The 13,768-nt window shown below is 33.8% G+C and overlaps 2 protein-coding genes across 2 annotated transcripts; both read right to left on the minus strand.

The window, feature by feature from the left end:
* Positions 1–631: 631 nt before the first annotated feature.
* LOC107495168 (protein EIN6 ENHANCER) lies at positions 632–7,971 on the minus strand. Its single transcript, XM_016116263.3, has 4 exons — positions 7,579–7,971; positions 5,714–6,092; positions 5,573–5,640; positions 632–1,047 (listed from the first exon to the last, which is right to left on the minus strand). The coding sequence occupies exons 2-4, from the start codon at positions 5,886–5,888 to the stop codon at positions 916–918; spliced, it is 375 nt and encodes a 124-aa protein (XP_015971749.1). The 5' UTR covers positions 5,889–6,092; positions 7,579–7,971; the 3' UTR covers positions 632–915.
* A 2,367-nt stretch (positions 7,972–10,338) lies between these two features.
* LOC107495212 (uncharacterized) lies at positions 10,339–13,541 on the minus strand. The gene is made up of 3 exons (XM_052263121.1): positions 13,360–13,541; positions 11,798–11,976; positions 10,339–11,380 (listed from the first exon to the last, which is right to left on the minus strand). Exons 1-3 carry the CDS (start codon positions 13,539–13,541, stop codon positions 10,443–10,445), a joined length of 1,299 nt encoding a protein of 432 aa, XP_052119081.1. The 3' UTR covers positions 10,339–10,442.
* Between the last annotated feature and the right edge of the window lie 227 nt (positions 13,542–13,768).

A 13,768-nucleotide genomic window follows, 5' to 3' on the forward strand; every position in this document is an offset into this window, starting at 1 on the left:
TGCAAAATTATAAGCAAATTATGTGTTTAAACGTAGAATGATTTGGTATCAACTTTTATAAAATATAAATAGATATTTCAATATTAAACTTGCACCTGAAATTCATGAGTAGAATTTAATTACTCAGTTAATCAGTTTCTAACCCCATTATGCAACCATTATACCTTTTATAGAAATAAATAGGGTAAAATATGCTTGTGTCTCTGACTTTTGTAGATAGTTTTAAAATTATTTCTAGCCTCTAACTTGTATCAATTTTATACTTAATGTTTCAAAAAAAAAAAATTTTACTCTTTTACTTAATTATTGATTTTTACCTTTTTAACGTTAGTTATAAAATTGATTCAAATTAACTTATTAATAGTGATTATTTTAAAACCTTTGACAAATATTAGAAATAAAAATACTTTAATGTTTTTCAAATTTCAACAGTATAAAATTCAAAAAATTTGTTTCTCTGTCCAATTTGTGGTTTTGGTCCTAAAAACTTCAAGATATTTGGTTTTGATTCCTTGCCATTAACATGTCACCATTGAATACTGACGTCGCATGGCATAAGGTAGCAAAGACCAAAACCAAAAGTTTTGAATTTTTAAGACTACAACTACAGACTAAAATTACAAAACACAAATTTTGCAGAGCCAAAAACTTATGAAACCTGACAGAAGAAATTCAATGTGTCAAACTAGAATCTGTCCAAGCCACATTAAGTTACTCCAACTTTTATTACATTGGATGTGTTTCTACTTAAAACACACACCATCATTGCTTGAATGTAACTAGATTTTATGCAATTTGCTAGCAAAATATCAGAAAAAGATCAATATGATGATGATGCATAGATGAGTGACATCACTTAATAATGTCCAACGAGTAAACCTGTTTAATATCCCAGAAGTTGAAAAAGTAAAAGAACTACTTAAGAACCACTTGGGCATTCCTTAAAGCTAGGTATCTCTGCACATATTCATTAGGAAGCGATCTTATGATCTTGAAAACTTCAGTGTTAGCATACCGGAGATTGGTCCTAGGATCATAGTAAGGTGCCTGCAAGGTCAAGTAATTAATCAATTTTTCAGCAAGCCATATGGCATGGGAAAACTAACAATAACCAACATCATGAATTAAAATTAACATATAAAACAGTGGCATTGGAACATTCGAGACCAACAAAAAGATTCATGAACAAATTTAGTCCTCTGTTGTCTCATGACGTGAATATAGGCAGCGTTTGGTTTGAGAGACATAGACACTGAGACATAGACACAGTGCTACACGGTGACACATGTTTGCTGTTTGGTTTGGTGAGACACAGATTTTCAAAGGACACGGGAGGACACGGATGGACACGGAGACATTAAATTTGTGTACCTCCAATTTAGTGAGACACTAAGACACAACTTGTGAGATACTAATTTTTTACTCTTTTACCCTTATTGAAATTTTAAAATTTGTCCTCTTATCTACCCAAACCTTTCTTTTTTCTCTTCCTCTTTTAGATTCTATAACTAAATTTATCTTTCTATTTTCTTCAAAAAAAATTGTACATTTAATTTTTTATTTATTTAAATTTTGATTAATCTTTGATAAATTTTTAGCTTTAGTTTTTTATTTTTTAAAAAAAATATATATATTTAATATTTGAATAATAATTTAAGATGATATTAGAAGAAATAAAAAATATTAAAAGAAATAAAAATTCAATGGTGATGACATGTAGTGTTTGGGATAATGGATGTACAGTAATAATAGTAAAACTTGTGGTAGAATGAAGGGTAATTCAGTCTTTTTAAAATATGTGTGTCTTGTTCTTTATTTTTACCAAACACAATACATAGACACAAATATTTTATGTCCATGTCTTTAATGTCTATGTCTTTGTGTCTATCTCTCATCATATACATCAACCAAACGGAGCCATAGTTATGTTGGAATTGATCCTAGGTTGTGGGATAAGAAGTTTAAATACAATGCAATATAAAAGGGACTGTAAAAGGATCAACAATGCGATATACAAACAAAAATACAATGAAATTTAAATCCTACTAAGTTTAAGCAAAAACCTCAACATACTTGATAGTGTTGGGTACGATTTGTTACTAGTTTGATTCGAAGATGTTGTTGGGTAAGAAATATGGTTGGAGAATGGGGACACATACAAATTTAAAATTTTCTTTCTTAGGACAACTTTTAAAATAATTTATATACTTTCCAAATAGAAGGACACAATAGCCTTAGTCAAGGACGATTTTTAAGTCAATCTCTATATCTACAACAAAAGATGTGGAAGACACATCTTTTCAGTCCTTGTTCAACAGAAATCAGACGCTACGCTAGATATAGGCCAAGCTGAGCACATTGTGGTCTCAAATTCCACAAGGGCATACAATTATAATAATGAAAAGAATCCAGAACTTCCTATTACTAAATTTTAAATTTGAGGCGGATGAGTGAAGACAGAATTAGTTATGCTAACCAGAAGTGTAAAAGATTCCATGAAATTTGATGAGGATGGGGTGTTTTTAGTTATACGTGTAAAGAGGATTCAGCAGAAATTGAGTTTCGGTTTTGAAAGTCTGGTTATACATTTTAATTAATTTTTACTAAATTCCATACTTGTATACAATTTCCAAGAGGAATTCCCAACTGAAATTCAGCTTCGATCAGCAAATATAAACAAGTTTCTCTTAATTTCAGTTTAGATTCTAGTTGCTATACATATCAAGCTTAAAAACTAAAAAAAAAAAAATAATAATAATAATAATAATAATCAAGTATGTGTAATGCAAGATAGCTAAATCTCAAATCATGTCAAATTGACATAACACTAACTTGAAAATCTTAGATAGTACCAGTGTACCACACGAAAAAAACTTCATTCAGGAAAAAGAATAACTTGCACATGAGAAAATTCATTATTCAATGCTTACTAAACTAAGATGCAACTGCAAAAAACAACAGTAAAATCTTATTTTTCACTTGATATCTTAGTGGTAGTCATTAGGAGTGTATTTGGAAACTTTTGAAAAGATAGAGTTGAATAGAATTCTTGAGAGAATTCTTTGATTTGGAACAAAAAGAACAGAAATGAAATAGAATATGTAGAATTTGTTTGAAATAACTATTTTATCCTCCTACTATTACCACCAACTCTCTTTCAAATGCCATTCTCAGTCTCAGCCCCTCAATCTCTAACCTTAGAAGGTGATTTCACTGTCCACCAACACTAACTTCAACCACCACCATTCATCCCTACATCCACCCACACCTCCACTGCCCTCGCCCCACGATTGTCATCTTTGCTGTGTTAGTTGTTGATTTTATTTTATTTTATTTGTTAACACAAATCTATACAAGGCAAAACTTCCTACAACATTGATTGATGATTATAAATGTGGTGTTGGACATAATGATGATGGCAGTAAAGGGTGAGGTGTCAGTGATGATGGTATTAAACTATTAATGGTGCTGTTGTGTTGAATGGAAAAGATAATTAGTGGGTTAATTTTGGTATTTTAATTTTTCAGTGAGAATTATTTTGGCAATGTCACAACTCATGAGAATAAAATTAGAAATCGACCACACTTGGTCTGATTTGATTTAGCTTGAAACATGAGAATTGAATTCTCATTAGATTTGAAATTTACATAACTTTTTACAACCAAAGTACGGAAAAGAATTCTAACTCTTGAGTGAATTGAAATCCCAAGGTTTCCAAACACACTTCGAGCTTGTTTGGAAACCATTTAACATGAGAAAAGAATTCTATTTCCTTTAAGAAAAGAATTCATTTCTATTTGAAATTCAATTTCATGATTTGGAATAACTATAATATATTAATGGAATATAATTCAAGTTTAAAGAGTGTGAGAGTTGATTTGGAAATCAGACATTTTTTGGTCTGATTTACAAAAGAAGGGAAAATGGGAATTGGAATTCTCAAAGAAATTCAAATCATTCATTTTTAGTTGTTCCAAAGCAAGAACCAGAATTCAACTCTTGAGTGAATTCTAATTCCTAGCATTCCAAACAAGCTCTTCAGAAAATGTTTTAAGACATTTAAGCACAAATTGATCCCCCTACACATCCAAGCATTTGTGTCAACCAAGTTGCTCCAAACCCAACAAAAACCACTCATATAATGTGCGTGTGAGTCACGCACTTCTTATTCGCGTTCCTTCTTCTTCGCGCAGTTTTTCCTCATCATCATTCTTTTATTGATGCTATTGCTGCTATATTTTTTTTTCCTATTTCTTCTCCTCCTCCTCCTTCTTCTCATGCTCTTAGTAGTTATTGCGGTATTTTTAATTCTTTTTCTTTGTTTAATTCTTTCTTCTTTTTAATTTATTGTATTTATTCTTGTTAAGATGAAACAAAAAGAATTATAAGAAGGTGAAACAAGAAGGAGAAGATAAGGAAGAAAAAGATGATAATAATGATGAAAAAGAGGAGGTAGAGTTTTGAACTGTGCAAAATTTATCAAAAAAAATAGCACCGAAACTTTTTAATCTTGACACAGAAAGTTTCTTAATTTTGACACCAAAATTTCTTAAGCGTGACACAAGCTCTTGTTAAGAGGGTTAAACAAGAAGAAAAAGAAGAATTTATTAGAAAGGAGGAGGAGGAGGAGGATGAGAGGAGGAAAGAGTTTTAAATTGTGTAGAATTTATTAGAAAGATAGCACCGAAATTTTTTAACCATGATATAAAATATTTCTTAATTTTGACACCGAAATTTCTTAACCATGACTGAAGTTATTATTAAACAGATGAAATAAGAAGAATCATGAGAATGTGAAAGAAGAAAAATTATGAAAATGTGAAAAAATGAAGAGGAGGAGGAGGAGGAGGAAGGAGAGTTTTAAATTTGTAGAATTTATTAGAAAAATAGTATCAAAATTTTTTAACGATGACGCAAGATATTTTATAATTTTGACACCGAAACTTTTCAAAGATTTCTTGTGTCATTTATCAAAAATTCCTGTCATTTTTAACACATTTCTTGTGTCACTAATAAAAAATTACTGTCACTTTTGTTACTGTTAAACTAATTGTGTGATATTGAATTAAGAACAAGAAGATGATGACGGTGGTGATGATAATAATAATGAAGGAGGAGGAAGAGGAAAAAGGAGAAAATATCAAACGAGAAAAGAAGATGGAGGAGGAGGAGCAAGAGGAGAAGGAAGGAGAGGAGGAGATGGTGGTTAAATGATGATCATTATAATGATAGTGAGAATGAAGGTGGAGGAGGAGGAGGAGGAGGAAGAAAAAGAAGAACGAGAGTGAGAACGTAAGAAGCGGTAAGTAAATTTAACTTGGTTGAACTTGGTTAAAAAAATACTTGGTTATAGTTGGATAAAATGAACAAGTGTAAGAACTAAGAACCTAAGAGGCAAGTATTGGATTGAAAGCAAGCAAAATCTTTTACACATGGAAGAATAAAACATTACAAAATTTCAAAAGTGTGGCCAAAAGCAAGAATGCATGTTATTTTCAGAAGCTCACCAAAACAAGCTAGTAATATATTTGTTACTGTTTTAACTGCCTAAAGAGGAAAGATAAGTACATACCTCAAAGCCAGTAATATCACAAATTTTCTTGCAAGGATGCATAGAAGGGGGCGATTCAATATTGACATCTGCAAGAAAATCCACTATAAATACATATACAATTTGAATATAAAATTAACCCTAGGAGCAATCTTAACTCACAATTGGGTTCCTCAGGAGGGTAATTTTGGTAATTCTCAGCCTGAATAATCTGTTTAAGGTGTTTCCAGTGCCTGCCTCTGGATTGGCCTTTAGGATATTTCTCATACATTTGAACCTTCTTGAAACTGAGATAACTTGGCAAAACCAGCTCTGCCTCCACTACCTCTGGCTCCATCTTTGCAGCGACCACAGCAGAATACGTGTCAGTGTTAACCCTAAGGGCTGAGCTGCTGCTGCTTCTTCGTACACAACAAAAAAGAAAACTCAGATTGAGCCAATCGAGGTGGAGATGCAGTTAGCAGGTCTGGCAAGAATGACGCTGCCGCTTCAATAGCTTCAGTGGTGGATGGTGGAGACCGTCTGGACTTTGCGGTAAAATCTGTGTAAGGCAGGAAAAGATTTTTTGGGTTTTTTATTTTAAGCAAGGTTGCAAGAACTGAACCGGTTAATGAACCGGTCAAGTGACGGGTTCAATGGTCCAACCGAGATCAAACCATGCTTGAACCGATTTAATTAAATATAAAATAAAATTATTAAAAAAATCAATATATAATTTCAAAATGAATAATGTTTCGTCTTCAAAATAAAAAATTTCTAATTAGTTTCTAATCAACAACAAGCCAACAACTAAGAAATTAACTCAGAATCAGAACAATAGTACAAAATTAACTAAGAAAATTAATGACAATCAACAATAATTGAAGCAGAACAAAAATAACAATCAACAATCAATCCCTGGTTTTTTTCAATAGCATATAGTGATACAAATGCATGTATTTTGAAGAAAACTCTTCATTGTTCCAGTAACAGAAAAGCTTAAGGAATCTAGAGTCTAGAACTGAACAACTATATCTGAGGTTTGAGGTGTTGAACAACCCAATCAAAAGAGTGAGATTTCAGAAATGAAAACAATTCTATTTTATCACTAGCATAAATATCTTCATCAAGGCACACTCACATTCAATTAAATAAAACATATCTTCTGCTACAGGACCTGTAGATTTAATAAACAAAAGATATATCACATATGCATTGTGGCAATTCAGAAATGGAGTGAACATTTAGAAGGATAATATATTAATATTAGCCTTAACTAATATGAAAGAGCAAAAGCTAACTTCCAACATGTAATATTCCATGATAACTGTTTACAAAGTCAAAATGCTGGAGCCTTAAAATGAAATATTTGTTGTGCTTCAGAAAAAAAAGGAATACAAAAGATTTGTTGTGTATCATTCAAGAGTATCAAGAAAAGTTTATTATAACCATTAAAAGGCTCACAAAATCCCTAATAGAGTGATCGATGATAATATCCGAAAATCAGCATGGATTTGGAAGCTTAGAACAAAATGAAATATGTTACCCTACTCACTCAGATTATAAATATACTAGATTCACAAATATAAATAGTTCAAGCTAGCAACAATGAAGAGAGTTTTTCAAAATACATGCATTTGTATCACTAACAGCACAACCTCAACATGTCAACAGCCATAGCAGACCAAGAATACAGGACAATCAACAAGAAAAAGCTAAGGAATAAATGACACAATAAAACAAAATTAACAAACTCAAGAACACACTAAACTCGAAAAAATTAACAACAATCAACAATAAATAATTCAAAACATTAACAACCACCTTGCATCTCTCATGACTTGTACACAATTAAAAAATTGCTATCCCCATAAACATAAAAAACCGGCAGAAATTAACTCAAAATCAGAAGTTCAGAACAATAGTACAAAATTAACTCCGAAATTTAACAACAATCAATAATAATTAACTCAACAAAAACAACAATCAACAATCCTCCCCTGTTAACAACAATCAACAATCAAGAAAACACGAATAACTAAAAATACCTTCCAGAGCATAGAGCACAGAGGTGAGGTTGAGGGAGCACGACGGACACACGAGCCGGAGCGCGGCGGAACTGGAGCAGAGGAGGGCTAGAGCGCGGCAGAACAGGGGCTGTGCGATGGAGGAACGAGACGGAGGAGACGAGCATGAGTAGTAGGGACGACAGAACAGGGGTCGTGCGACGGAATAACGAGACAGAGGAGACAAGTGGCGACGCGAGACGCGTTGAGAAGGAGGAGGAGACGAGCTTGAGCAGTGGAACGGCGACTGGAGTAGATGCGACGGCGGCGGTAAGACAGCGGTGGACGTGAGTTTTTGGCGATGGAGGAGGCGGCGGGGGTGAGTGCGGGCACGTAGGGCACTGAATTCTGATATTGATTCTTCAATGTATGCGAATTTGGTTTTTTTTTTTTCTTTTTTTCTAAAAGAAAAAACTACCATTTATAACTAGGAAAATTAAAAATATTGATAAATTTACTCTTAAAAAAAATTATCATTTATATCTATAAAATAGAATAAAATTATTTAAATACTAAAAAGTCACATAAAAATCTCACATTACCCTCATCATCATTTCTCTATTAACTACTCCATCATTTTCCTCTCTGCTCATCACTTTACCACCACCACTAACCCCATCCTCACTCTCTCACCAATAATCAATTGATTTTCAAACAATCCTAACAATTTTTCAGCCGCGAGCCACCTCTCCTTCTCCGTGGCAAATGTCGCAACTTCTGTTTCCGTCTTGCAGCCTCCAGTGTCAACGTCAGCAACCACCCCTCATTCTCTCCTTTCCTATCTCGCCCTTGCCGACTAGAGGACCTTCGCACCAGTTCCTGCTTCGCCACTATCAGTGACCCTAGAGCCGCAGTGCCCTCTCTCCTCTCTTCACCGTCGACCACCCTCATTTACTGTGGCTACCTTCTCCTTGTCACCAAACTAGTGCCTCCGACGGGCCACCGTGTCCGCCGCCACCATTGCGGTTCTTTGCGAACCAAAATTGCGGCGAACTCTCTTTCTCTCTTTCTATCTCTTTCGCCCATTTTTCTTTTCTCCTAGAAAAAGTGAATCCAGATACATGATGCTTCTGTGTTTGGTTGTTTAGATTTGATTTTCTCTTCACTCTCTTCACACCTTAGATCTGTGTCCTTTTTCGCCTTATTTTTGTCAGCTTTTTCGATGACATCCTTTTCCCTGTTTTGTTCCCTCAAACAGCTGAAACCAAGATCCAATTTTGCCTCTTACTCATTGTCATCCATTTCAAATTTCTCTCTGGATTGATTTTGATTCCTCCAAAGGTGCTTTTCTCTGAGTTAATTCATGATGTCACTATTTTTCAATGCATTGCTTTAATTGAGGTGATGAAGGAGCGGCAATGAAGTAGTTTGTGGCAGAGAAATGGAGGTTAGATAGGAGGGTGTTCAGGTGATGCGAAGAGAGATGGGAGATGATGGTAGTAGTGGTAATAATAAGAGTAATTTGGGATTTTTAAGTAATTTTTTTCTGTTTGGATAATTTTGTTATGCGGAACTCATGTTTCATGGGTATAAATGGTATTATTTTTTTTTTATGGGTAGATATGTCAGTTAGCGTTTTCAACTTTTGTGAGTAGAAATAGTAGTTTACTCTTTCTAAAAAATAAAAGAGTTAATTCTCAATGTACTGAACTTGCAACGAGTCTCTATATCGTCTTAAACTTAAAATTGCTTTAAACCTAAACTTAACAAAATTTGTTTTCGGTGACGAAATGATGATATAATTAGACAAAAGTCACGCCAAGTTGGTAAAACATCTCCATTCTATTTTTGGTTCCTAAATAGAACAAAAATGACATTACCTTCGTCGGTCCAACCATGTCATCATTCCGTCATTGAAAAATATTTCAGAAACGACCGTTGTTAAATTTAGGGACAAATTTGGAACAATTTTAAGTTTAGGAACAACATTAAGACTCGACTATAAGTTCAATGACCATTTTGGGTATTAATTCAAAATAAAACAACGTTGTTTTGTGACACTACAACAAACCAGTCACATCTCTTAAAAATCGAATCAATTTTTTCAGTTTATCGATTAACTACCAGTTTAACCAATTTTTTCATTGGATTTTTGTCCGATGATTTTTCATCACAACCGAATCGATTGAGGGATTGGTTCTAGTTAATTCAATCGAATTGGTCGACCCATTCAATTTTAAGAACCATGGTTTTAGGTGCAAATGTGCTTTTACATGTTATTTTCGGTCTAGGTTAGATTTGTATTACGCTTATCGTAATCAAACCACAATTGACCGTTAGAATATTACTAGATTAGATTATTAGTTTGTAATTGTTGGACGATTGGTTATTCTATTTGATACAAAATAATTAAATAATTATGTTAAATTTTATTATTTTTTATAATAAATGTTTGTTTTAATTTTATTTNAATCTTTTGAAATTATATAAAAAATATTAAATCCGGCAATATTGAATATTTGAGATTAAACTTAATAGCTTCAGCCGATGATTGTTTCCTTCTGTCATTTTGCCTTCAATTTAAAAAAATCATGCTAACAAAAATCGCTTATCAAATCAGTCACTATATATTTGTATTTAAATATATATTATTTAATTTATTTTTAATTTATATTTTATATTTCAAATTTTCAATATGTATTTTACACGACGATCGATTTTATTGTACGGGCAATATAATTGTTTTTATTAAAATAGAAAATCAAAGGAATCTATCTCTACAACTGAAGGAGCGAATTTGAGTTATAATAAATAATTAACACTTGTAATTGAACATGAGAATGTTACATATGTAAAGAATAGGCTATGCATTCATTGAAAATCAACCTATTACTTGAAAATACCAATCAGCTATAGAATTCAACATGCCCTGCAATTTCTCTGCATAGAAGCTTTGCTTGGCTAGCCAAGTTTATGCTTTTGGCAATAGCCAGACCTGTCTGTTTGTGTCTAGTTGCAGGCTTATATGACTTGGCCTGCTCTTCAGATCCCAACACCAAAGCTTCCTTGGCAGGAACCACGCTTTCCCACCAAAACTCGCGCAAAATCCCATGTATCAACTCCCAATAACTGCGTTCTCTGAGCACCCGAAATATTGTGCTTCCGTTTGGTGTCCAGCAATATAGGTCAACCCACTCGCAATCCATTATCTCCATTTGGCCCTGCACTTGGGGCATGTAATAGAAAGGCATGGATGACCATGGCAACCCTGTCTCCGGCTTGCCCTTGTTGTAAGGACACTTGACTTCCAATATCCCACCTTCCGGGAAGCAACCTAGAACACCATCCGGGGAGGCACCAATCCAATCGAGTCGCTCATTCGCATGCATTGCAAACCCCATTGTGCTCACCTCATGACCTGTGATTTTTCTGTACTGATCTATAGCTGCTGATTCATTCTGCACACCCCATTCCATGGCGTTTCTTTTGGAAGCTTCAATGACCTGTACTTCTGTTGCAAATACTTTCTCGTGCCATAACTCGACACGACGGCTCCCTTTCCAGAAACCCAATGCAGTACTGAATGTGCTTGTGGTCAGCTTGTCCTTACGAAGCGCGAACCACTCGTCTGAGCGTTGTTGGACCTCAGACTGCGAAAGGTTTGAAGCAATCAGCGGAGAGGATGAGGACCGAAAAATGATTGGCACAACTGAAGAAACCGCCAGTGAGGCACATGTGGAGTGATTTCTTAAAATTCTTTTCCAATAACTACTCCCAGCACATGGAGACACAAATGCTTTCTGGAGAATGCCACCGAATCTAATGGTGCAGGAATTGCTTGTAGCTGAAATCGTCATCCCATTCATTCCAAATCACCGAGTAGTAAGTACCTAACAGAAACCGGTGATGATAGCCAATGATGTGCCAAACTATGCTAGAAGATAATCCTACTAAATGCGCTCAATTAAAATCGGAGCTAAAAGGAACATTAGTTACATCAAAACCAAGCTTTTGCCACACAGAATATGCATCTTCTAAATACACTACCCACAGTGTTCTGAGTTCTGACAAACATGAATGGAAAAAAGAGCTATGCTTTTCGGTTTTCACAAATATAGCTGAGCACACAAAATGAAATTTATCAATAATTTGTTTTTTGGGGAAAAATTCAAAGACAATATTATAAATGACATTCAGCAATAATAATAATAATAATAATAATAATAATAATAATAATAATAATAATAATAGTAAGGAGCACCTGGAAACAGCTGCGAGAACTGGAAGGAGATGGTAGAAGAGAGGGATTTTGGAGGGTTTATGTGATTTGGGAGTTTGCGAAGGAGAATAGGTTTCAAAACCCTAACTGTGTGATTTGTGGGTGTGGCAAGGAATTTGAGGAAGGAGGAGGAAAAAAATACCAAATCCAAACCCAAAGCCCTTCATTTCATATATTCCTCCTCTTCGAATCCTGTCATCCCCCGCTTTGGTAAATTTCAATCATATAAAGGATAGTTGTCCTGCATAATGCCAAAATTTCGATTTGCACTTAAATTCGCACAAAAATTATCAGATCGATCGGATTCAATATTCGCAATTTTTAAGTTTACATTCAATAAGATATATCCGTAAAATATAAAAGTATTTTTTAATTTTTTTAAATATTAATAAATTTTTTTATTCTTTTAAATATGTTTACTCTTAAAATAATATTAAACGTATTTTTTTAAACAATAAAATTAAAGTAATTCAACATTGATAATTATTAGTTGAAATAAAACATAAAAGAATATTTATTTATTTATTTATTTTTGCGGATCCGCGGATATGCAGATATCTACATAAAATCCGCAATCCAATTCTATAAGTGTGCGGATCAAATCAGATCTGATTCGATAGCCTTGCGGATCGGATCTATGTCTACAATTTTTTTATCGGATTCGGATAAATACCGCAGATATGCAGATCAGATCCGATTCATGAACACCCCTAATTATCCTTGTCCGACTCGCCAAAAGAACCGGCCAAGCTTATTGGGTCATTGAATCTCTAGTTTAATCCGTTGATCATAAGTTAAATTAGTTGATTTAGTTTCATTTAAATAAAAATATAAAATAATTAAAATTTAAAAAATATATTTTTATTAATATTTTAACAATAATTAAGTCTTGAATTTTAAAAATAACTAATACAAAAATAAATATAAAATTAACCAGTATTATTATAATAATATCTTAATTTAACACAATAAAAATAATACTCCCTAAAATTCTATCTAGGAAATAATTTTAAAATCTGGTATCTATTATTTTTTCTTTTTTTGGGTTACAATTATTACCTTAGGAGTTGATTCTTGTTATTGGATGATGGTGTTTGTGATGAACCCATCTTAAAAATAAGAAAAATTCAATCAATTCACATAACCTATCAACTAACCATAGTATCACATTAATACATCACCTAATTAATTCACAGAGTCTATCATTTCAATCATCTAAATAGTAAGCATCAATCAACCTAAACAATAAATATCAATTAACCTAAGCAGCAACAATCACAAAAAATAAAAAATAAAAAAATTAACAACAATCAGAAAAAATTAACAACAATTATAGAATAAAAAATAGCTAAAAGTAACCATTGCAGCTACATTAAAACAGGATCAGTAGCAACAATCATCTAAAATATTAAACAATAATGATTGAATAGCTAAAAAAAAAATAAAAAGATCACCTTGATTGCACGCAAAGGGAGAGAACCGAGCTAGAGAAGAGAAGAGGGAGGCTGAGGAAGACAGAAAAGAGGCAAGAGAAGAGGGCAAACTGCAGAAGTGAGGGCAACGAGTAGAGAGGCAGCAGCGAGCAGTAAGGGCGAGCAACGAGACGATGCGGTGATGCAGAGGGGCCAGCGAGAGGCGCGGTGACGCAGAGGGGCCAGCGAGAGGCGCGGTGACGCAGAGGAGCAGGCAAGCAGCGCGTCGATTGTAACGACTCAATTTTCAGCATGCCATGGTCAATGCTAATGGTAGCGCGAAATTGTGATCAATACTTTTCACAAATCAAATAATCTCCGGTAATGAATCCAAAAACTTGGTGTTCAATACCATGGCATAGACACAACTTCGCACAACTAACCAGCAAGTGTACTGGGTCGTCCAAGTAATAAACCTTACGCGAGTAAGGGTCGATCCCACAGAGATTGTTGGTATGAAGCAAGCTATGGTCACCTTGTA

Source organism: Arachis duranensis, chromosome 6 (genome assembly GCF_000817695.3).
Source record: "Arachis duranensis cultivar V14167 chromosome 6, aradu.V14167.gnm2.J7QH, whole genome shotgun sequence".
Taxonomy (NCBI): domain Eukaryota; kingdom Viridiplantae; phylum Streptophyta; class Magnoliopsida; order Fabales; family Fabaceae; genus Arachis; species Arachis duranensis.

Coding starts and splice junctions, on each gene's coding strand:
- LOC107495168 (XM_016116263.3), bottom strand. CDS start 5,888: ATGGAGCCAGAGGTAGTGGAGGCAGAGCTGGTTTTGCCAAGTTATCTC. Junction 5,641..5,713: donor CCCTCCTGAGGAACCCAATT/GTGAGTTAAGAT, acceptor ATTTTCTTGCAG/ATGTCAATATTGAATCGCCC. Junction 1,048..5,572: donor GTGATATTACTGGCTTTGAG/GTATGTACTTAT, acceptor TTGACCTTGCAG/GCACCTTACTATGATCCTAG.
- LOC107495212 (XM_052263121.1), bottom strand. CDS start 13,541: ATGCTGAAAATTGAGTCGTTACAATCGACGCGCTGCTTGCCTGCTCCT. Junction 11,977..13,359: donor TCGTTGCCCTCACTTCTGCA/GTTTGCCCTCTT, acceptor TATGAAATGAAG/GGCTTTGGGTTTGGATTTGG. Junction 11,381..11,797: donor GTTCTCGCAGCTGTTTCCAG/GTGCTCCTTACT, acceptor TGACGATTTCAG/CTACAAGCAATTCCTGCACC.